General features: G+C 40.8%; 1 protein-coding gene across 1 annotated transcript in view; it reads left to right on the top strand.

Annotated features, from left to right (window-relative positions):
• The first annotated feature begins 1,031 nt into the window (after window positions 1-1,031).
• Window positions 1,032-25,416, top strand: part of TMEM182 (transmembrane protein 182) — a 45,322-nt gene continuing 20,937 nt past the window's right edge. Inside the window, exons 1-3 of the mRNA XM_058667462.1 lie at window positions 1,032-1,326; window positions 1,565-1,664; window positions 3,412-3,510. Coding sequence (XP_058523445.1) covers window positions 1,195-1,326; window positions 1,565-1,664; window positions 3,412-3,510 — 331 coding nt within the window. The 5' untranslated portion in view covers window positions 1,032-1,194. The remainder of the gene's footprint in view (window positions 1,327-1,564; window positions 1,665-3,411; window positions 3,511-25,416) is intronic.

Raw genomic sequence — 25,416 nt, 5'->3', positions numbered from 1 at the left:
GTTCAGCTCTAGCCATTGTGGCCCCTTGGGGAGTGAGCCAGCAGGTGGAAGATCTTTCTCTCTGTCTCCTTTTCTCTGGAAATCTGCCTTTCCAGTAAAAATAAATAAATCTAAAAACAAAACAAACAAACAAAAAAAACCAAACCTCAGCTAAACAGAATTAGTATATGCTGCAAGAATTGCTTTTTTTTCAAAAATTCTGATATGAATAATCTTGGTCTTTTGGCTACTAAAAATTATTTTAAAAAACATATATTTAATTATTTGAAAAGCAGAGTTACATGGGCTTAATGGGAGGAGAGTGAGAGCGAGCTCATCCATCTGTTGTCTCATTCCTCAAATGACAATAGCAGCCAGAGTTTAGGCTAAAGCTTCATCCAGGAAGCTTCATCCAGGTCTCCCATGTGGTCCCAGCACCATGTGCTTTAGCAGAGAGCTGGACTGGAAACAGAGCAGCCGGAACACTGGCAACTATATGGATGCTGGCATCACAAGTGGCGTTAGCTACACTTTTGAATATCTGAAGTTACAAACCTGCACTCTATTACGTCAGGCCAAAAACCAAATTGCTTTCTACCCTAAAGCATCCAAATGGAATTAAAAATAAGCTAATCACAATTTCGATTGTATCCAGGAGAAGTCTTTATGGTCTTTTACAGCTGTGTGTTACAGACAGAAGACCTTGAAAATGTTCACGAATGCACAGTCCCGGCCACTTCTGTTTTTCCGTTCATTTGCAACGGTATGTGACGGTGCCCTCCTGTCTTCAAAGGGAACCTTGAGTGCCTTTGCTGCTGGCCCTGGTGGAGTGCGAGGACAGGGAAGCTGTGGGAGTCAATAACTGTCAGTGACTTCATAGCTGGCCCGTCTTCTTTCCGCCCCTATGGATTATCCAACAGCGATAATGGTAATCCCAGCTAGCTCCTGGTACTGGGCTCTGGACAAGGTCAGCTATTTTTTGATCCCCATGGGAGAAAGAAGCTCCTCATTCAGTATCTTAAAATAGCCGGCTGGTCTCAGCTGCTGGGCTGGAGCCCCTCCAGGGGACAGCCGAAGGAATCCAGACCCAGCGCAGGAAGCCACCAAAGCATGAGCTAGAAACAGGCTTCTTGCCGGCTTCAAGTCGTCTTCTAGTTCTCATCGTTGCCGTAACTTCTTGTTTTATCTTGAAGGAAAAAACAGTGACTTGGAGGAATGAGGCTGAACGTCGCCATCTTTTTCGGTGCTCTCTTCGGCGCCTTGGGGGTTTTGCTCTTTCTGGTGGCTTTTGGATCGGACTATTGGCTCCTTGCGACTGAAGTGGGGAGGTGCTCAGGTGACCCACACGTACGTTTCTGCTTCTAACTATTGATGAACTTGGTAGTGTGGTCTCGGGAGCCGCAGGTGCCCTCCTGAAATCACAGGATGGTAGAGGAGGCTTTATTCTTCATTGAAGAGATGACGGATAGCTAGTGACCATTTGTCCTTTGGGGGGAAATTCTCTTGTTTTAGGGCTCCTGAACGTTAGTTACACTTTTGATTCTATTTCTCTTGTTCATGGCAAGTTACTTTGTGTCCCCCGCAGATAGAGAATGTCACTTTCCACCACGAAGGCTTTTTCTGGCGATGTTGGTTTAACGGACTTGTGGAAGAGAATGACTCCAATATCTGGAAGTTCTGGTATAGTAAGTACAAGTTAGTTTTATTCTCCCCTTTGGCTGTGAATTTAAAAAAAAAACATTAGCATACTCTTATTTAGAATGTTGCTTTTAAGACGTTTGGATTCTTAATTGTGAGAATCTCAATAAGGTCTTCAAAAGGTTTATGACAAGATAGATTTTCAGTAAATAGCAAAAGCCATCAAAATAAGTGTTATATCTTCTAACGTGAAATAGCTGTCTGAATATTTATGGACAAACTGAATTATACTGTTTCTGTAGTCCATGGTGGGTTTTTTTTTTTTTCATGTGTCTGTTACTGCTCTTTTGCAAAATTTTTTTTGCTATAAATCCTTGAGATCTCAAATATAAAAGTCCAGAAAAATAGCTGTAGTATTTTATATTCATAGCTTCAAAGTTTAAATTTTTTTCAGTAATGAAACTTAATTACCAGCCACAGCAGATGAAAGCTGGTTTTATTTGGACTTTAACCAAGTTTATGGACACTAGCAAAAACTACTTGTTTTGAAGTTTGCATTCTCTCATACAAACGTTCAAGTTTTCTTTTGAAGTAGGATAACACTTTAAAAGTATGATGCATTCTTTCAACTGTATTCTGTCATATTCAACTTTGAAAATCGGTCCTTGAAATAGCTGACATTTATTTCCTCGTGTCCAACAATGAGGTATTGTTTATGACCCAATAGATGATTGAGGAATGAAATATTAGTCTTCTTATCAAACTTCTGTAAAACAAAATCCAAGTTTACAGTTACACCAAAGACAAGGACATATAATAAAAAAAATATGAGTTCACTGAAATCTTAAGCAAACTGATGGCAAGTTTATTCTTTTGTAAAAGGGACAGAATAGTGATGAGTGGTGTTTTGAGAGTAACAACTGAAAGAATATCTTACGGTACGTTTGGAGCAATGGAAGAATCAGGCAAAATGACAGTGGAGATTATTAAACCTTGTGTGGAGTGGACTGAGAGGAAACTGTTGTCAAGGACCTCATTTCATTTGACCTGAAAGTTAATTAATTTTTTTAAGGTGTCAGAAAAAAATGATCTTTTTGTCTTGTGGTTTTCTCAAATGCTGAAAACATATCTGGACTATTAATTTGTATGATCTATCATTTGCATTTTTTAAATGTAGCATAAGCAGAGAAGAAATTTTCTATCAATTTAAAATAATCAAGATTAAATCAAAGCTTATTAGAGTTTGAACAAAGATCATTTTTGGAAAGCTGCTACATGCCAAGAATTAGCTAGGTACTGGAGAATCTGTGAAAATTTATATCCCCTGGATTTTAAGGCCATGCCTACAATATCAGGATACACTTAAATAGCAGAAGGATGGATTTGAGATTGATTTTGAAGGACTATACTATTGTAATGACGTGGGGGGAAATTGGCGGAGGGGCAGGAGGTGAAGATTTGGGGATGAGAAGGGAAATCCCAGTGCCTATGGATCTGTGTCATGAAATAACAAAATAAATTAATTTAAGAAAAGGACATTTACATTGATCTCACAGAATTAAGTCGCTCGATGTTCTAGATGATTCCGCTTTCCCAGGTTCCCTGGGTTCTTAATGTGAGTTTTTAAAAGGAGGATTTTCTCCCTTACACGATGATTCTCTAAATGTGTTGATGAAGTCAGTGGTTTTATTTTGCTTGTGTGCCTCCCATCTCCTGTGATCATGTCCCGTTTTAGGAATGACTTAGCACCAGGCTCCTCAATAACAGATATTGCTGTTTTCCTTTCCTTTCCAGCCAATCAACCATCATCCAAAAATTGTACCCACGCTTACCTGTCGCCATATCCCTTCATGAGGGGAGAACACAATTCCACCGCCTACGACTCTGCCGTTAGTGAGTACTTGTCTGTCCATAAGCTACCTCCCAAAAGGGCTTTTCTTACTGAAGCATGCCAGTCAGAAAATGACAGTAGAAAGCAGCAAATAACCCTGTAATTCCAACATTTTTTTCTGTTCTATATTAAAAAAACCATGTTAACACATCATTTATACTTTTGATAAAATATAATTTGATCTAAAAGTAAAACCAGTAATTTACTTCCTAGTGACACAAATATTTTTGAAATGTATTTTGCAGTAGGAAGGTAATGATACTTATTAGAAAAAAATGCTCCTTCGGGGTTTAACTGAACTAAAACTAGTCTTATAATTGAAAATATGATGTAATATAGCATACTTGAAAAACATATTTTTTGCAGTTGATCCACACAACAATATGATTGTGCCCTTGGCTTCACACTAAATGACTGCTTTGTTGTGAGTGCTACTTATTCCCAGCAACAGCTAGCCTGCTGTTTGATCCAATAACTGGGCACCATTCTCTAAGCAAAGTGACAGATGACATTACCCAGCACAGGATGAAACAATTTGTACATGACTTCTCTGTTTTTCACATTTCTATCAATTTTCCATATATTATAATTTTGTTTGCAGTTTGCTAAAGAACATGAAATTTGCTTGGACTACATTATTAACAGGGCAGTTTGTCAATGGTCAGTGGATGTGGGATCTGGATAAGAAAAGGGATGAACTGGCCTGCAGCTCTGCTTGTCCAATGGAATTCTTTGGGGTCAAAGCACTGTGGCCAGTGAATCTGTGCGTGTCCACTCACATTGCTAGTATACGGACACCCTCACCGGTGTGACAGGAAAGAGTACAGTAAATTATTTGGGTTGAGAGAAAAATTAGGAAAATGATGCCCGGTCCATGACGTTTTGTATATTAGGAAGACATAGTATCGAGTTTCTAGGACATTCAGTGTTTGCATAAATATTAGTACTGTTGGCATTCATGATTCAGGTTCCAGGATGAGACAGATTGGCCAGTCAGCATTCTGTTTTGTTGAAGGAATCTCTGTATCTTAGAAGTCTATTCCTCAAGGAGAGAGTGAGACCTGGATGAGAAGGCAGTACAGCCTGTGCATAATAATTACGATGGAGAACACAAATCAGAAAGATTATACCGCAATTACACCTGGAGTTATTATGTAGCACTGCCTGTAATTAGTTTGTCATTTTTCTTTTTTTTTTTTTTTTTTGGCTCTAGTGAAAAAAGCATATCGACTTCTTTAAATGATCAGACTCTTCTTTGCCACAAAGGATGCAATGATGCATTCACTTTAAACAACTTTGTCACACATTTTTAATAAAACTGACCAAGTTTCACAACAAATAGTATTTACAAGTTTCTTTTATCCCTATCAGTTGAAAGGATGCGTGATGTCATGCTTGTCTATTTACATTTTTATATGCTTCCTATAACCAAGAGAATGGTATTATTAATTTCATCAGAAATATCCTGCCTGACAATTTATTATGTGTTTCATAGTTAGTGAGATTATGTAGTCTTTATTTGACCAGAGAGCCACTATTTAACTTTGTGAATCTTCCTTATGATCAGCTATTATTATGTCTGCCAACTCTACTTTGGTAAGCTGAAATTATTGTTCATAAAATGTATCTTAGCCTGGAAAAAAAGCAACTAAAGCATCTTTGCTCTATTGAGAACGGTTGTTCAATTTGAACTCAGTGCAAATTGTATGAGGTTGTGTAATTTTTATATAGTGTGCTATAATTGTATTTTAGAATAGTAGGAAATTCTTGATTAATTCACCAAAACTGAGGCACAGAGCTCTCTGTGTACACCGCTCATTATTGGAAGAACCAATGCAGAAATGCAGGTCTCCAGTTTTGGTTTTATTGGCAGGTGTATAAACTATAGTGATTGAAAGATAGACGTTAGGGTTCGCTCCTGCAAAGTATGTCTTAGCAAAATATAAGAATTAAACTTATGTTGGCCTTTCCATCTTTCTATCTGAATTTAACCTGTGTATACAATGTTTTCTAGTATGCGTTTGCTGTAATTTTTAATCTCAAATTCCTATCCTGAAATTCAATTATTCTCCTATCCAGTTATCTGAATGATCACCCAAGCCTAGTGAGAGTAGGCTAATTCTCAGAATTGTTTTTGAGGTAGGCTTGTGTTCTTCAAAGTCCATTAAACAATTCCATTACCTTTTGAGATCTGTCAGAGTTGAGGCTTTCTGGTTTGTTTTATACTTAGATTCAGTCATAGTTCATTTATTTGGTATTCATTTGGTAATGATTTGCTGAACATAAATTAATTTTCAAAACAATTCATTGCTGAGTGAGCTAGTTTTTTTCCTGCTCTTCAGGTCCCCTAGTCTTTAACCACCTCTCAGTTACAGTGCTAATTACATTTTACTGTAATTGTTTGCCTTCTGTGTCTCCATTATTCCCTGGACTCCCTAAAGGTGCAGATTGTAACCTACTCAGATGTGTGTCTCCAGGAATCAGCACAGCGCCTGGTAATTGGTAGAGGCTTACAAAGGTGTACAGAATGACTTTGTGACAAAAATCACAGTATGTTCAGAAATAAACTAACTTTTTAAGAGAGAAAAACATTTAAAACCTGAGTTGCAGTGTCTCATCATTCTTCTTAGAATATGTTGAATGCAGTTTCCTTGCAAGCATGCCTGCCTTGACTGGCTGTTCTGACCCCTTCATGTCCCCAGACTCAGCACTTCGCCCCCCTTGACTCAGGCTCTTGCTATTAGGTGTGTCTCTCCCCTAAGGGTCTCTTTCCATCTCTTCCCCTCCTCATTTTTCTAACAAAACAGACTCCTGCAAGCAACTTCAAACTTCGCTTTTCTGAGAAACTCCCCTTGCTAAATCTTTATGCCATTGTCTACATCAGTCATTGCTTCATCAAAGATCTGTTTCCTTCATGGCGTCCATAGCTAACACAAAGTTTTGATTGTTTACATCGGTAATATTTCTTGTTCCTGCATTTATTTCTCCATTTAACTCTAAGCTGTCTGAGGAAGGATCCTATATACTTCAAGAAAGGTGGAAATTTGAACTAAACGTAAGTTGCTTTTGGTGTAGACATTTTTTACATGATAGATGTTTTCCCTAGACTTGTAGACGTCTTACGTGTATGAGTTTCACTTTTGTTTTGCACCAAAATGTGCTTATCTTTCAATTTTCTTTTTTTATGAGTTTTTTTTGAAGTCCCATTATATATGTACCATCCTTAAACCCATTGCGACTGAATGTGCAATGAGTTTTCCTAGCGATGCTGCATGGTGGTACTGTAGGTTGAGTTTGACATTGGTGCCCTGAGTAACTCCTGACGAGCTCAGGATTTCTTGAATTCTTCACTGAATGCACTTAGATTGCTCTTTTTAAAACTTGCGTGTTCTTTATGTAATTTTTTGTCTTCAGTTTTGTCAGCTGTCCTTTTATCACCAGTGTTTATTTATCTCATACGTACTCTTTTCCGGGCTTTCTTCTTCTTCACTCTTATAAAAAGTGTAAGCTGAATTGAATCATGTGAGATAGCAGCAGGAAGGCAGCTGAGTGAAGCATTAGTCAGCAGTGCTTTAGGCTGTAAGCGTCAGGAAACCCACAGAAGCTGCAAAACAAGGGCTATTTTTTGCTTTCCATAGCTAGAAGCAGCTGCCAAGAATGCTGTCAGGGATGGAGGCTTTTTCAAGCCTTGGTTCCACCATCCCTGGCAGGGGGACCAATACCTTTAGATACTCCATCTTCAGGAAAGTTGAAGAGTTCCCCAGCATTTGCCACTAGGTTTTTGTCAGTGATTTACCCTTGGGTTTACACCTAGACTTTGTGATTTTCTAGTATGGAGGAAGGACACGAAAGGCTGGGAGTGGGCGAGTACTTAGTGAATCATCCAGAAGAATCCAACTCAGGGATTCTTCTTCCCAGAATCCAACTCAGGTCTTCTACCTATGGGTCATCAGGAGCGGAACCAGCGTGTGTCAGCAAAGATTAAGAAGAAGTGATGGCTATGACAGACATTGGGAGAGTTAACAGGAGAGAGTAGAGGATTCTAGGATGATAAGAACATTTTTGTGTGGAGATGTAATATGGTTTAAACAACATATATTGAAAGATAACATAATTACTTACCTCAAGACAATTCATGGTATTTTAGTGGTCTATCTGGTTCTTTTTATGCATATTATATGTAGCTTTATTTATCTTCAATACAGATGTATATCTTACTTTTCTACTTTTATCGATTTTTACCTAATATTTTCCTCAAAAATTTTAAAATAGTAGTTACTAGATCCCCTATAAAATAGTTCTATGTCCATCGTATTTTTCATTTGCATTTTTGTATTTCCTGAAGTGTGGATCCATCAAAAGTTGGAACAGGTGCTATTTGGCCTTGTTATTTGATTATAGTATCACATTTCTCACCAGCTTGTACTGAACTGTGTATGATTTGCAATGAAGCAAACTTGGTCAGAAGGCTGATAGCAAAGAGAAGGACTGATTTTGAAGAGCAGACCATGGTTTACATGTATTAAACTTGACTTGGTGGCAAAATAGGAATTTGAACGAATTCAGAGCCCAGTTCAATGTGCAAGGGGCTGTGGTGGGAACCTGCAGAGGTAACTTTTGGTAAATGATATAATCTCTAAGAAAAGAAATCATGGGGCAGAAGATAGCAAATATCAATTATATTTGAGGTAAGAAGGGAAGAAACAAGGACAGCTTGCAAGTCAATAAATCAAAGAGGTACTGAGCAGTGAGTGAATGGGCAATGTGGCGGGGTGTTGAAGGAGTTGGTGGAGAGGAGGGTGCTAGGAGGGGGACAGTGGTCCTCAACCACAGATGCAGAACCAAGGCTGAGAAAGCAGTGAGAAGAAGCTGGGTCACATGCTGATGGTGCGAAAGTTCTGGTGGCCCTCTACCGTAGGCTCCACTATAAATGCCCACGAAGACTTCTCCTTCTAGGACTTCCACCCCTAAATACACAAACAGTACTTTCTCTACCCTATGCCAGCTTGCTGTCTGTGCTCCTGGAATGCACCAGAGATGAGGGGCTCTTTTGCCAGCCATATCTTTTCTCTTCCCGGAATCCTATTCCATTTTTTTCCTGCACATTTTTCTATCTCTCAATCCTCTAGAGACTAAACTCTCCCCTAGGTTTCTTCCTTTTGTCTCTTTTCCTGATAGATCAGGTCAGGAGGCAGTGACCCTCAAGCCGGGGCTGGTCGCAGTGAGAAGGAATGTGAAACCTCACTCTGGGATGTTCAGGGAGCGGCAGTGTGAAAGTGGAGACCTTTGCAATTAGCCAACACAGGCTTGGAATAGCAATTGAAAGAAACAGAGCCACAAAAAGCAGACTCCCTAACCAAAAACAACCACACACACATACTGAAAACCTTGCTTTATTGCACAGTGCAAAGCAAACTAAAGCACAACAATGAATATTCTTACATTTGATGCTTTGAAACCACACAGAGAGAACTTGATTTAGAGTTAACATAAGTGCAAATGCTTAGATAACTGCAAAGACACGATAGTATGATGTCAGAATCCGATCTCCCTGGAATGTGTCCTCAGCTGGCAGATTAATTATTCTGGTATAGTTAAGTCTGATGTGTGTGTGTGTGTGTGTGTGTCTGTGTTTACATATGGTGATTCTGGTCATGGTCCTAATTTTATTAATTACTTTAAAATTCTTCTGTTGCTTTCATTATGTGTGTAGGGGGGAAGGCACCACAATATTTAATGGAAATGTAATTTAGTTAATTTTGTAAAAGATTTATTTATTTTTATTGAAAAGTCAGACATATACAGAGAGGAGAGACAGAAATATCTTCCACCTGATGATTCACTCCCAATATCAGGAGTGACCATAGTTGCTGAATGACAGCTGCCCTCCCCAGGGGTTTGCACAGGCCCCAGGACCCTGAAGTGCAAATACCCGCCCAGGCTCACTCTGATCAGCTCTGGGCTTCCACACTTCAACATGAAGGGTGCTATTAATAATTGCTTTTTTTTTTTTTCTTGAAGAAGGTGCTATTGGATGTTTCCTACAGTTTATTTGTGAGCATCTCAGAATTGGCTGGCGACTTATGAACAATGCTCCAATGATGGAAGGCAATTGCCTTTTCTAAATAAGACCGCAAGGCTACTCAATGCCAGCACTCAGCAGGGGGATGCTCCCGTGAGGACACAGGTGTCCAGGAGCCATAGAGCCGGGTCCTCAGCCTTGTCCTCCTTAGCTTTCACACAAGGACGTTCTTTGCTGTGCACACTGTCTTGCCCGTTATAGGATGTTGAGTAGCATTTCCGACCTCTACTAGTGAGATTTCAAGTGTGAGCAAAGTCACGTGTCCAAGAGTGGGGAGGGGGCTGGTTCCAAGACCTTCCACAGACACTAAAAGCTGTAAATGCCCAATAGCTTTAAATAAAATGATACAGCATTTGCATACATAATATGTGTATCCTCTTGTATAGTTTAATTATTTCTAAATCATTATTTCTAAGTTACTTATTTGATAAATAAGTAATAAATAAAACCTGAATGCTAGGTAAACTGAGTAATAGAGTAATGGAAAGAACAACTTTCCCCACTCAACACAGCTATGGTTTTCTCGCAAATATTTTTATTCCACACCTGGTTGAATCCTCTTATGTGGAATCTGTGGTTACGGAGTACTGAGTGTATACTCACTACCTATATGCTTTGCCTAGTTGTAACTCTAGATCTGAAATATACCAGCAGTGTTCTTCTGCGACCCTTTTCATGTATAATATTCAAACTAAGAAGTGCCAGGAAGCAGTTCTAGGCCCCTCTTGTCTTTAAGGGTTAGTACTATTGCCTCAGACTTTGGATCTTCTTAGTTCAGAGTAATGATATTCATTGGGGGAAAAAGCTTGAGTGCCAGCTGTTTGCCAGGTATTGTTGTGGGAATTTCCAGGTCAGCCCTAAACTCTTTCCCCATTAGGCTTTCCTTATCATGGGGGAGGCAGAAGGTAAGGAAAAATAAGTCATCAGGGATGAGGTGCTATGTGGAAGGTCTCTCCAGGGAGAGTTCATAGTGAAGTTGGTCAGTTGCGCAGTCCTTGGTTCATTTTAGAGTCCACCACAGAGCTCAACTATGGCTCCAGGTATAGGGGCCTTCTTGGGAGGACTAATGAGATGCTGTGCAAGGAATGCTTAGCACAGAGCCAGGCTTACGGTAAGGGCTATGTGAGTTTACAAGCTAGGCTTGCTTTCTGTGTCATCCCTCGGTGCCACCACTGCTTGACTCCGAATTGGGAGCGGATGGGTTTGCAAGAGGGAAGTAAGAACACTCTCCGTCTCTTGCCGTTGCTCTGAGAATGAAGAGTAAGAGTAATGGCAGTGCTGGGCAGAGTGCTTGGCACGTTGTTGGTATTCAGTGAATGTCAGCTGCTCTTGTGAGGCTCCACCAATTTAGAGCATCAAAAATAAGTTGTCGTCAAGGCTCACGGAGTCAGTGCAGCTTCTCCCTCGGGAAGTGTTCCTGCTCTCTGAAGTGTTTGTGTGCATGCAGCATCAACCATTTGTCAGAGCTTTTCAGAAAGAGTGAGGGCTCCAAAAATAAATGTTCCTTAATATTATCAGTATCATCACCATCCTACTACATGATAATTCATAATATACCACCTCCACTGATCAAGATTCCACTCTCCATCTAGTGATTCTGGTTAAAAACAATTCAGCAAATATTTGTTGAGCACATACTGTGTGTCCGGTGCTTCTTCTCAGAAAAAGTGAAAAAAAAAATTCCTAACTTTTTGGGGGACTAATAAGCAAGTGAGGCAAGGCTGAGAAAGCAAGCAAACATATTACATGGCATATTGAAGATTGACAAGTGCTCTGGAGAGGAGTAAAGCAGGAGAAAAGGCTGGACTCTAAGGCCCCAGGCTGAGCTGGGTTATACACAATAGTTGTCATGTAGTCACAGGAAAGCAGGTCGCTGAGAGGGTGGCCGCTGAGTGCAGACCAAAGCAGGTAAGGCAGTGAGACGTATGAAATACAGAGGCGTGTTCCATGCCCAGGGAACAGCAAAAGCAAAGACTCGGGCCAGAATATGCCTGATGTGTGGAAAGAAAAGAGAGAAAAAATGAGCACAGATGGAGTACAGGGAGTGGAAGAAGAGTAGGGGATGTGACCCAGAGGTGGTACACACTGGCGGAGGTATAGCTATTGTAGACATTGGGTGAGAGTCCTTTTGTAATGATTAATTTAACTGAAAGGTAGATTATGCTGGCTTACTTTTCAGATGACCACAAAACAGCTAGGGCTGGACCCGGCCAAAGTCAGGAGAGTGGAATCCCATCCTGGCCTCCGCTATGGATAGCAGCATCCCATGCACTTGGGCCATCGTTAGTTGCTTTCTCAAATGTTGGTAGGGTGCTAGAATGGAACTGGAGCAGCCAGTAGGCAAAAAAACGCTCGAGATGGGATGTACGTGGCATCACGGACACTGCAAGGTGTCTCCAAAGCCAGAATCTTAAATGAAATGACAAGGGGGGGAGGTTTCCACTTGATCATATCGCAAAGGGATGTCTTAGGTTGACTGCAATGCTAGAAGTTAAGGAAGGTAAGGGTGGGATTGGGGAGCCCCGTTAGGAGCTTTTCCAAGTCCAAGTAGACCAAGCCTGGAATACTAAGAAGTAAAAATATGCATAATTCTAGAAGAGTTCTATTAAAAATATTTAACAGCAATCAAATGGAAATTCCCCCAAACTTTGTATGTCTGGGTGTCTGGACTATTATGTCTTTTCAAATATTCTTCCTGGATTCTGGATTTTATGTTTTGTTTTGTTTCATGGTTTTTAAAATCTGTTTGTTGGAAATTGTCCAGAATTCGCAGAAGTAAACAGTATAGTAAGCTCATATCACCCACCTTCAAGCATTATCAACATCTTTTCAAAATGTCCATATATATATTCAAATCTGTAAAAAAAAATCGAGAAGAAACTATTTTAAAACAAATACCAAATGATAAAAATTTTAAAAAGATTTATGTATTTATTTCCTGATTTATTATTGAAAAGGCAAATTTACAGAGTGGAGGAGAAACAGAGAAAGATCTTCCATCCACTGGCACACTCCCCAAATGGCCACAGTGGCCAGAACTGAGCCGATCTGAAGCCAAGAAGAGCCAAGAACTAGGAACCAGGAGCCGGGAGCTTCCTTCAGGTCTCCCATGCAGGTGAAGAGTCCCAAGGCCTTGGGCTGTCCTCGACTGCTTTCCCAGGCCACAAGCAGGGAGCTGGATCAGAAGAAGGAAAGCCAGGACATGAACCGGCACCCATATGGGATGCCAGAACTGGCATGGAGGTGATTAGTCAGCTGAGCAGTTGTAATGGCTCCAAATGAAACAACTTCCATCATAAATATATTAGCACAGGTCTCTAACAGATTCTGAACTACATTGTTGCTTGTTTTTAGACTTTTTATGTGAGAATAATTACAAATTTCTTGGAAGTTGCCAAGATAATACAGGTGTCTCCTGAACTCTATCTCGCAGGATTCGCTCAGTGGCTCCCCGTTACTTTCCAACTTTACAAAGACTAAACCAGGAAACCTGAGTGAGCATTTAGACTAGCAGTTAAGTTACCTGTGCTCTCACCAAGGGATGGGATCGGTTTCTAGACTTCGGCTGCGGCCCCCGAGAGGCATCAGTGTTAGTTTAAGCAAGTTCTTGCCATCCAGCTGAGAAACCTGGGTGGGGGGTTTCTGACTCCCAGCCTTCGCCTCAGCCTGGGACTGGCTGTTGACAGCATTTGGGAAATGAACCAGTGACTATGAGTACCACTTTCTCCCTCTCAGCTCTCAAATAACAAACAAATAAATAAATCCGAGAAAACGGACATCAGTGCAGTAGATGTGTATAGATCTGTGTCATTTATTTCACAAGTAGGTGAATGGGATGTAGCCATCAAGCTACGGAACTGTTCCGTTAACAGATAGTTCCTACTTGTGTCATCCATTTCTAAATCACTAATCTATTCTTATGTCTATGATTTCGTCCTTTCTAGAAGATGATGTAGTTGGAATGACATTATGTGTGGCCTTTTGCGATCCATCTAACTTGTTGCATGTGTCAGTACTTTATGTTTTTGTTGTTTTGCGGTTTGCTTTACATTTGCCCATGATAAGGCTTTTGGGTTGTCTCCAGTTAGGGCTATACTGGACAGCTATATATGTGTTATTTTTGTGTAGATGTAAGTTTTACTTTAGCATGGATAAAATCCCAGACGTCATTTACCTGATCACTTTTGAAGTTGTGAGAGCGTTGTGTATATTTTAGATGTGAATCTCGTATTCCTGGTCTACCAACGTTTCCTGTGATGTAGCTTGTCTTTGCATTGCTTAGCAGATGTATATTTTTTTCAGAATGAAAGTCGCCAATTTTGGTAAAGTCCCCTTGGCTGATTTTTTTGCAAAAACAGATTATTATTTTGGTATCATATATAAGAACCACCCACCAATAGTTAAGCCTTAAAGATTTTCTTTCTTGTTTTTTTCTAAAAGTTATATAGTTTCATGACTTACATTTAAATTTATAGCATATTTGAGTTAAGGTTTGAGACGTGAAGCTCATTGTTGTGGTGATTTGTGTGAAATTTTTTCCAGCACTATTTGTTCAAAAGACTTTGTTTCCTCTATTAAGTCACTTATAAAATAGTTTATAATATTTAGATGAAACCATTTTTGGATCTCGTGTTCAGGTCCAGTGCTCGGTGTATCTGTCTTTCTGCTGGTACCAGTCAATCGTGATTATTTTAGCTGTACCTTTCGGCATTTCTTAGTTATTAATCCATTAACACTGAAACTGGGTAGGATTATCTTTTCTTTGTTCCCCCAAATTGCATTACCTCACCAAGATTTTTTTTTTGAGTTTTTGTAAATATTTTAGAATACTCTTGTCTCAATATCTGCAAAAAAAAATCTTTTACCTGAGTTTTGGTAATGATTTTGTTAAACTTGTGTATCCCATTGGAAAGACTGGTATCTTTATTGTGTTGAATCTTCTAATCTGTGTACATAGTATGCCCCTTCATTAAATAACAACTTCTTATTTTTTTATTAGCATTTTCTACAACATTCATTTTGTCAAGTTACAGCTAGTTAATTCAATGTTAAGCAACTATAAATGGTATTATATTTTAACTTTCGTTTTTCTTTTCTTCACTGCTAGATGACAGATATATAATCCATCTTTTTAAAATTAAGATTCTCTGTAGTCTTACGTTTGCCTTTTTTATGTTACACACACTGAGCTACCATGACAAGGTTGAAGGGAAGCACACATTCCTTCTCTCCATGGTTTGTAATGAGTCCTTAATGACACCCACCCTTCCAAACCAGAGTGGAGCAGAGGATACAGGAGAAGGAGCCTGAACTTTCATCCCTGCCAGGTGGCACTGAGGCCATTCCTCATCCCGGCACTGCAGATGTTCTGGTGCCAGACTTTCATCCCTAGGGAGCAATGAGGCAGCCCCTGCAGGCCAGGCTGGCATCAGAGCAGGACACTGACCAGCCCTCCTGCCTACCATGTCCACCTTGACACCCTGGTCCCTGGAGTCCTTAGCAGTAAATTAATTTGTTTCCAGAGCAAAAGCTATTGTTGTGCAATGTGGAGCGTATTTCCTGTAAGAGCTTGCTGTGTTGAGTAGCAAGTGAGGGACTTCTGCCCAAGATGTATCCTGTCACTTCATTTAAATACGTAAAAATAACCTCCACTAAACTATATGCCGAGCACCTACAGGAACACTGCATTTGATCTCCACCGTGATTTCAATTTAAAATGAGTGCTTTTGAAGACTAGTCCTTTCAAGTGAGATCTTAGATGGTTAGCATACACAGCTTGCTATTAAAATAGGAATGTATTGATGGTTTGCTTGCAGAGAATCAGAAGTGGCTTCTGAGGCTATTGACTCTGCCTTTCTCTAGAGAAACAAATGGAAAACCAGGACTGGTGGCTGAGGGACTTATTTCTAAAGAACTCACAGAAAATAATTGTCTGATCCATTTGGAGACCCGAATGATTCCCACAGATGTTGCCACCACATCCCTTCTGCTCAGTCCCTAGAAATGGTTAAGTCAGTGAAGGATGCCAGGAGGGTCTGGAGCAATAGTCAGCAAAGGCTGATTTTGAGCAGCAATGTTCACGTGTCATGCTGCTCATTGTTGATGCTGAAATTAAGTGAGAATACATTCAGTAGGAGAAAAGATACACTGTTTTATTAAGTGCACAGAAACAGTCACAAAATGTAATTACCCACAAGCCCACCATCACTCAGAAACGCATGCACCCCTTTTCCACAGGGGAAGAGGAAAATGAAAATGAGCAATGCAGACAATTTTTAGGGGAATCCAATGAATTTGGAGGACCATATAATCATGTGGGATGAAGTTGGTTAGGCCTGCATGTAATGAACCATGACCAATTCTCTGTGGAGTAATGACTTCACTGAAGTAGAGGAAATATACTACGGTAGGACTATGTAGGAGTAATCACAGACTCCAGGCTTTCTTCCTTCAAGGTTGGTTTTGTTAGTGACAACCCAGAGAGAAGACTAGATGTTTCCTTCCGTAGTAAGTCCAGACACAAAGACAGCAAAGTAAGGCCTCTATCAATATCTACCAATCTCTAAGTTTCTCTAATTTGAAATAGTCATTGTGCCCTATTTTGGATTGACAATCTGCAAAATCCTTTATCCCGAGCAAGCCTAGTGCAGAGTTTGTTTCAAAGTTATGTGTGGTGTGACTGCCTGCCAGGGACAGCAGCTGAGGGCCAGCTGTGTTGGCTGTTCTGGTGAAATCCTCCTCTTACACTGGCTGGGTTAGCTCTGTTTGCCTGCGTGATTCACTTCCCAACCTACGCAAGTCCTGAATCTGCAACAGCCAACTCTTTCCCCAAGGCATTTGCTGGAAGACATGGGTCATGACTTAACTGGCACCCCTCCTTGTACCCCAGCCATGTCCGATGAGTACTTATCTCTGTGTGTCTTTATTTTCTTCCTTGAAACTTTCTATGTTTCCATTCTACTCCTTGAGACAGTCTCCTAGCTCATTTCATTTTCTCTGTGAGGGAAGTTTGTGTACATGGGTTGTTGTCAGAATTTTTGATGCCTTTGTCTCACAATATTTTACCCTCTAGAGAATAAACGTCAAGAAAACATATCACTTTATCAGAAAGAAAATGGAGTGTGATATGTGGTTTTCTGCCTTTTGCTTCATGTATTTTTCTCACTGAAGCACCCCTACGCTTGATAAACTGATGCTTTGTACATACTGAAAGCCAATTTTCATGTGTTAATTTATATGTTTTCATAGTTTTTTGGGGGGGAAGTTTACAAAACTTGGGCTAAAGTGTCCCACTGGAGGATAACCACATTTTTTAAGGACTGTCCTAACGCGTCTGCAGCCTTCTCCCTCCAGCCCGAGCTTTTCAGTGTCAGTCACTGCCACACGAGGCTTTGTGTGTGGACCACTCTTCCTTGGTTTCTTCTGTTGAGCTCTTCTACAGATGCCTCCATTTCCTTCTGACTGTTGAGCTCTTCTCCTTAAGAAGCACACACCCCAGAATACCGATACCCTAAAATGAATCAACTGCTGTTCTTCTGTGCTTGCACAGTACACCAGCTCTGTTCTCTTTTGGGGCATGGCTGACAGTGCATAGGGTGGTCGGTCGCTCCCCTCTAATAGACTGCTTCGTGGCATGCATTTCACGTCTTCATGCCCTGTGATCAGCGAGTGCTTAGTTGGAACAGTTCCTGATACAATGTAGGCTTTATCATTGGTATCTGAACTTGGGTGAATGAAGGACGAAATTCAATTTAATTGTTCACCACTTCCCTCATTGGCTGTCTAATGAAGCAAATAGAGTGTTGAAAGTGCAGTTGATTTTAGCTCAATAAAATCCCTAATCTAACTTTTCTGATACATATATATATATATAACTGTTTTTTTAGTCAAATTCTAAAGAAGAAGATACCAATAATGCAATAAAAGATCAGGATGCCAGCATAGTCAGGTCCTGGGCAGAGCCCTCTTCAGGGCTGCCAGGGCTGCCTTTTTCTTGTCATCCACCACACGCCAGGAAGAGAGTGCTTTCTGCCCTCTTCCTATTAAGGCACCAGTCCCATCAGGAGGGTCCTGTCTCATTATCTTATTGATGCCCATTTCCTTCCCATATTCTAGCTGTTGTGTAGGGGAGAGGTGGAGTTCAGCAAATGATTGTGGGAGGGGGGGCAACAACAGGGACTCCCAAACACTGTCTGTGACCGTCCAAGGGCTGTTTGTTCTAATGAGCAGAAAGAGAGCATTGCAATGGCCTTGACACCGGATAGTGTCAGTCCCTCACTGGAAACTGCAATGATTAGTTCAACATTGCTAGAGGATAAGGCAGAAGGACCCACAAGGCATAAGTGGATCCAAACCAATGTCGTTGAAAGGTGTAACAAGCATAGAGATCAGTGATGGATGGGACTGCTTTGCAACAGCCCTGAGTTAAAATCTTAACCTTGCTACGCACTGGCTGCTGAATTTTTGAGATGTTGCCCACTCTCTCTGTTAATCCGTCTTCTAGCAGACCTTGAGAAAGACAGGCCTATACCCACTCCATGATTCTTCCACGATTGGCCTATTTAAAGTTCTTTAAGGAGCTCTCTCTGCAGGCAGGGAGGGGAGTCCCTGACCTGACTCTCCACTGCCCTAGCAGAGAGGGTGTGGTGTTGCATGGCAGGTCCTGGGGATGCCCTTGGTCTCCTCAGGGAGCACTTAGTGGCTTCTATGCATGGTCTATCTGCTGGTTGCCGCTGCTATTCAACCCCAGTCGCCTATTACAGATGCTTTGGTGATGGACTATGGGTCCTATTATTTAACCCATAAGACATCACACATTTCATAACCTGAAAAGACAGCGTTATCTGGCTCCACCAATCTGATTCACATGCTATCTGAGCAGCACAGTACACTGTACAGGATCGGTGGTTGCTCTTCAAGTCCTTGGGTTGGGTGAGGAGGTGGGCAGCCTGGGACTGTGGCTGCCCCTGCAACTAAAGCAAAGAATGGAAAGACCCAGGAAAAAGCCAGAATTCCAAGTTTGTCTGTTTATTCATTCCCATCTCATGTTGTTTATGCAGCATCCTAAAGTTGAAAATCCCTAAAGGACCCATCCTAAACCTGGGGCTTTCTGTACTGTGGCCACCAGCCGTAATACCTATCAAATTGCAAAATCACCCAGCCAGCCCCAGGAACCTCCCCTCCTATGCCACTAATACTCTTTAGCGGGAGTGTGTGAGATATTGAGCATGGAGGCCATCTCCAGCCTGGAAGCTCTCTACTCTATAGGAAGACATCTCAGATTTTTCTTGCTTCAAGGACTTTCCCAAGGTCATGGCCAGAACTGAAGGTTGACCCTGCCCTTCTCACTTGGAGCTTTCCCAGGGCTAGCCTGGGGTTACAACAGGAAGATAAACAAAGCGCATCAGATCTTTCAGTGTGCTTTTTGTCCTGAAGAAAAAAAAATCAATGGCCTTTACAGAGCCCTTGGCTGGACGCGTCGCGCTCCCAGCCGGGCAGTTCAGATGCGGACATACTGTACAGCCTGTCCCTCTGTCTCGTTGCGGGCGGCACTGTATTTTTAGACCTGCCTGAGACTGCCAGCCCCAGCAGCACACAGAGATGAAGGACAGCCGATCTGGTCTGTGTGGCAGTGTGTCTTGCCTAAAGCTACTGCAACATATGCCGGTGGCGGGGGCTGTCCTTTGCTGTGGAGGAAGGCGTAGAGGGGCGGTGTGTTTTGTTTTGGCTGTGTTCGGAACTTTTTATAGCACTTCACACTGTGCGCTTGAGGATGTGTCGAAACAGAGAATTTGCTTCCCCAACCAGCGTGGTGGGCGTTGGGGAGGAAAGATAGCAAGTTTTGAAAAATGAGTAACACTGAGGTTTATCTTTAAACTGCAAATAAAATATTTACATTTGTACATGTATAATAAAAGAACTTATCAAAACACTACGGATTTGAAATTGTGATCATCGGAGTCAGCGTTTTCCTCTGTGCTTGGGTTGAAAGGAGGTGCGTCGTCTCATTTACAGATTGTGCAAAGTCAAGGGGGGATTTGTTCGTAAGTTAACTGAACAAGCTGCTCTGGCATGCAAATGAAAATCCCAAAACACACCCTTTATTCGTGCTGGTTTCTCACCTCCTGTTACGGCAAGGATATAAGCACTTGCTTCTCAGTTCTAATCACTCCACTTCAGCTTGGGCCATTATGAGCTCCCACTGGGATTGCTGCAAAATGACCTAACTAGTTTGTCTTGTTCAGTTTTTTTCCTGAGCCATTCTTTCACTATGAGAATGTAGTGACAAGACAGAGACTCTGATGCCTGTTTAACTGCTGTTCCCGACTCCCACCCTCAGTGGTTCCCCATCACCAGTCTGGAATGGTCCCAGCTCTTTGCAATGACATCTGAGGCCTTTCCTTTCTTTCCAGTTCATTTTTGGGGAGTCCTTGTCTAGTATCAAAGCTCAGCACAGTATGGCTTTTCTCACTACTCCCAGCACTGTGACACCAGCCTGTCTGTGAACCTGTTCAGCATCACACGATTCATGCAGACCTTTACCAGGGCACTCATCACACAGGGCGAAGCGTTTGCTTTTCACCTGCTGGCAAGAACTTGACAGGGCAAAGACTGCATATTGCGTCAGCATTTTCTGATGCTTTGTATACAGACAGCTGTCGGCATATGCTTGCTAAATGAAATGGCAAACACCCATTTGCTAAGCCAGCTTGGCAGAGCTGCTCTTAGGGGTCCCTGGTGAGGTCCCGGTTTGAGTTATTGGATGGATAAGAATGGCTTGGAATGCAATTATGTTAGAATAGAGTTAAGATTTCATGCTCCTTTTGTCCATCAATCAAATTCATGATGTTTTAGTGAAACTTTATTGTACTCATGTTAGAATATGAGTTCTTACATTTATAGTGGGAGTTTCTTTATTCCTAAAAAATTTACATGAAATTCAGAACAGATGCCGATCCTGCCATTAGTTTCTTGTCTATGGTAGTCTATAAACATGCAGCGACAACACACCACACATGTGTGGACTTCTGTGGTAGACACATAGGCTCATTCAAACAGAAACAAATAAAGATGCACATACATGCACATGGGGACTCAAATACAAACATACAAAGAAGCATACCACACGGGCCTGGCGCGGTGGCTTAGCGGCTAAAGTCCTTGCCTTGAACGCACCAGGATCCGATATGGGCGCCAGTTCTAATCCTGGCAGCTCCACTTCCCATCCAGCTCCCTGCTTGTGGCCTGGGAAAGCAGTTGAGGACAGCCCAAAGCCTTGGGACCCTGCACCCGCATGGGAGACCCGGAAGAGGTTCCTGACTCCTGACTCTGGATTGGCTCAGCTCCTGCTGTTGTGATCATTTGGGGAGTGAATCTTCAAACGGAAGATCTTCCTCTCTGTCTCTCCTCCTCTATATGTATATGACTTTGCAATAAAAATAAATAAATCTTAAAAAAAAACCCACAAACATGCACAGACATGCAGACACACAGGCACAGAAATTCCTGCATGTACAGAGACATACCACACACAGACACACCGGCATAGATATGCCTATTCATAGTGACACTCATATACACACATAGGCACACACAGAGCAACATGTGCCCAAACATGCACACCACAGATGCACACTCTCTGGACACCTGCACTTGCTCAGACACTGCACTTGTCTGCCTAGTTACCAGCCCACTCTATTTGATGGCATTCACTGTCCTGTGTTGGCGGTGGCTTTTATCTACTCCCTGGTGGATTTGTAAATGATGTTCTCATACACTGTCTACTGTCCCTCTGGAATGTGACCCTTTAGGCCTATCCTGAAGGATATCTCCATCCTTTGGTGTAAGCATGTATGAAACCTGAACTTGCAATGCACGTTCTGTGATTGTGGCTCTGACTCGACCGGCATAGCTTTGCACTCCATGTATCCAGGGCACTTCCAAAAGTCCATGGAAATGCATATTATGAGAAAGACACTGAATGGATCTCAAACTTGTCACAGCAAAATAAACTTGACATTTAATTCCACTATGATATGAACTTTTGAGGTCTCTTTATACACTCTAGTTTAATAAGCGAGGAATTTTCAAATGACTGGAAGACACATTTCTTTAGTAATATAGCAGTATACTCCCCAAGTAAAAATTGAAAAATATTATATAGAAGGGGAAATGCTATAAAACAGGAAAGGAGATGTTTGCATACAATATGCTATCATATTGTTTTGGCCTGATGATTTTCAGTCTACATCTATTAGAATGAAATCACTAAGTAAATTGGCATTGAAAGTAATGCCGCAAGTGTCAGAGTTTAATCTGTTTGGAAAAATAAACTCAGTAACCTAGAAGAACTATTTATGTAACACTAGTCATCTCGCTGAATTCTAGCCATCTTTTCATTTCAACACCTGGCTCAAGAACACTTCGTTAGGCCAATTCATCCACTTATTTCAAGTCAACAGAACTTAAATTCTTTGAAAGCAGGTTTTACTCCTGACCTTTTAGTGATTTGGATAAAGTTTTCCTTTAATTAATACAAATTGTGATCATTTAGATTACATGTAAATCTGGTTACGCTGGAACTCTTACTCCTTCATGTTATCTAAGGGGCTGAAATAGATCATTAACCAAACAAAATGTTTTTTTTTTCAAAATATCATAATTAAGTACATGGGGGAACTTCAGAGATTGTGAAAAATTGAATTGAACGAGAAGATTATTTTGTCTATAAAATCCTTTCATACAAGGGAGTCTTCAAAAAAGGCCATGGAAAAATGGAAAATCTGTTTCAATAATGTTTTTATTACGGATATCATTTTTGTACCAAAATTAACTTATCTTTTGATTCTTTGTGTACTTACACATCTAATCTTTATACATACACACATAGACAGAATCATCCCCCTATGCCTGCTGGGGGTTCATTTCAGGACCCTCTCGGATACCAAAACCTGAGCATGTTCGAGTTTCTTATGTTAAATATCAGCATCCCTGTATGTAACCCACATTCTCCTGTATGCTTTAAATCATTCTTAGATGATTTCTAATGCTCAAAGTAATTTAATTATGATATAACTAGTCGTTAACTACATCAGGAGATAATAATGAGAAGCAATCTATGCATGTTTAGTGTAGATGGAGCTATTTTTCTGAGCGTTTTTGATGTACAGTTGGTAGAATATGTGGACATGGAGTTCCAGACCTGGAGTTGATTGTATGTAACATCTACATGTGTGATATGTAGAGAATACATGCAGATATACATTCTGAGAGCCTATAAGCCATATGGCAAGCTTATTAGAATTGAGAGCCTTTCTTCAACTTAGAACTGTAAGATGCGAAGATGCCTGCTACTATCAACTGCATTGTTGACAACAATGCTTTGTTACAAGGTCTAATAATTAATAATAAGCATAGAATTATATCTGAGTGCTGACTGTTCTAGCCAGTTTTCATATGTTATTTCAATACATCTACACTGTATAACTGTGGCAGTGCCAGGGTCACACAGTTAATAAACAGAGGAGCTACCCACCCCCTTAATGTTTGGGTCTCAAAATCCATGCGCTGTGTTCACTGTATGTGGGAACTTGATTGTTTCTGTTCTACTTTAGACAAGTGAACAAACTTCTGGGTGCCAGTAGATCTTCTCTGTTATGATTTAACACTTTAATTTTGGAAAGAATGTGATACACATACAAACTATGTAATACAGTCGGCAGAGGAGACAAGAAGTTCCCGAAACTTTGCAGCAGGCCTGGAGTTGTGCTTCTTTGAAGCACTGGAGAGGAAATAGAGCACCGAGTGGCAGCTCTGGAGTCTTCTTTGGAGGTCATTTCTGTGTGATCGCCAAACTCCAGAAGAGCAGGCCCCCCTCCGAATACCACCGTGTTGCTCCTGCCTTTAACAGGTTATTCATCCAAAATGGGGACAGGAACTAGTACTGGCAGCAATGGCAGTAGCCTTGGGGAACACTAACTCCTACTTTTTGCTCTCTTTCTTCCTCTCCCACACATGTGCGCTCTCTCTCTCTCTCTCTCTCTCTCTCTCTCTCTCTCTCTCTTCTCTCTCTCTCTTCTCTGTCTCCTTTTTCTTCTTTGCCCAGGCTCATCCTGCCTCCTTCACCCTGTGTGTGAGCTGATTCACAATTCCTGAGCCCTTGGCTGATCTGTGGCTTTGGTTTCCCTGCGTCGTCTGGACCCAGCTGTCTGGGCTCCGTTTGTTTCGGCACTGCTGTTCCTCATGGCACTTTCCTAGTTTTCTCATTCCCAAGGAATCACAGTGATTATTCCTACTAATTTTTTTCCAATGTGTAGGTTATAAGACAGGAGTCAGAGATCACCATATAGTGCTTTTCTTTATGAAAAGTATCTACTCCCACGTGAATTTCTGTATTATTTACCTAAGGGAAGAATTGTGCGTACCAAACCCAGCCAATGTCTTCATAGATGGTTAATGATCAGGGACATTTTTCATAAAGACCGTATAAAAACTTCGTGGAACTTTCTGTGTTGTTCGTCTACCTTGCCTAAATACACCTTCTGTGTTGCACTGTGAGCTATCATTTCAAGTGATTTTTCCAAAGTCAATTGTACAGAAAAAGCAGGGTACAGGGCTCTCTGAGGGATATAATTTATTTTCCCATTGCTGAACATAATGCCACCTGCTGTGCACTGATAATGCAATTTTTAAAATAACAGCAATAAAAGCAACCACAAAGTAAATGCCACTCATTGGTCTGTTATTACATGTCACACACTTCACATGCATTATTAATAATTCTTCTAACAGTTCTAAAACGTGGGTACTCATTGCTGTTTCAGAAAAGAGGCAGGAGTTCAGCAAGCTTCAGCAACTGGTCCAAGGTTGCCCAGTAAGAAAGGGGGACATACTGAGGTCACTTGGGTTCCAATTATCTACATTTTGTTACTGTATTATGCTGGATTTTTAAAAAAAAATTTCGAAAGTCAAATGTATTTTAAAAGACTAAGAGAAAAGTAGTCTACTACATTAATATGGATGTTACCATTTCTTTTTTCTCTTCACTTTGAAAGTGTTCTTTGATAATCATCTCCCACTTAGCCTTTATAACAGATCTGCTAGTGACAAATTCTCTCTTTCACTCCTTCGCAAATGACTTTATTTTGCCCATTATTTCTCCAAGGTGTTTTCATTATATGCAGAATTTTCTGTGGGATGATTTTTTTTTTTTTTACTAAAGCACTTTAATAATACCCTGCAGTCTTTTGTTCCCATGTTTTCTGATGGGGAACTTGGGGCTCTGGGGCTCGCTACACCTTGCTGTGTAACATGTCACATTTTCTCAAGTTGCTTTTAAGACCATATTTTTTTTTCTCTGTGCAGTTATCTCACTTTATAGAGATGTGATGATTTCTTTGAATTTCCCTGCTTTAGAGTCGTTGAATTTCTCTTATTGGTAAATTTGTGTTCCCATTGGGAAAGTTTTTAGGGATTTTTTTTGATGAATGTTTTTATGTACTCATAACTTTTGCATGCACTAGGGACATCAGTGACACCAATGTGAAAACTTTTTATATCTTTCTACAATCTCTGAAACTCCATTCATTTGCTTTTGATATTTCTCTTTCTGTTCTTGCTTTCTTTCTACTGTTCTCTTGAAGTTCACTTACTCATTCTCTTCTCATCATCTATCTGTGTCCTAGCATGTGAGTTTTAAACTTTACGTAGTATCTTCTCCAATGCTAAATATTTATTTTAGTTATTTTGCTTATTTGCTGGGGAGGGGAACTCTTTCTTACTATTTTTTTTTTTTTACAGTTCTTGGGGATCGATTTATATTTTAAAA

The sequence above is a fragment of the Ochotona princeps genome, chromosome 8, assembly GCF_030435755.1.
Source record: "Ochotona princeps isolate mOchPri1 chromosome 8, mOchPri1.hap1, whole genome shotgun sequence".
In the NCBI taxonomy this organism is placed as follows: Eukaryota; Metazoa; Chordata; class Mammalia; order Lagomorpha; family Ochotonidae; genus Ochotona; species Ochotona princeps.
This window is presented reverse-complemented; position numbering and strand designations above follow the sequence as displayed.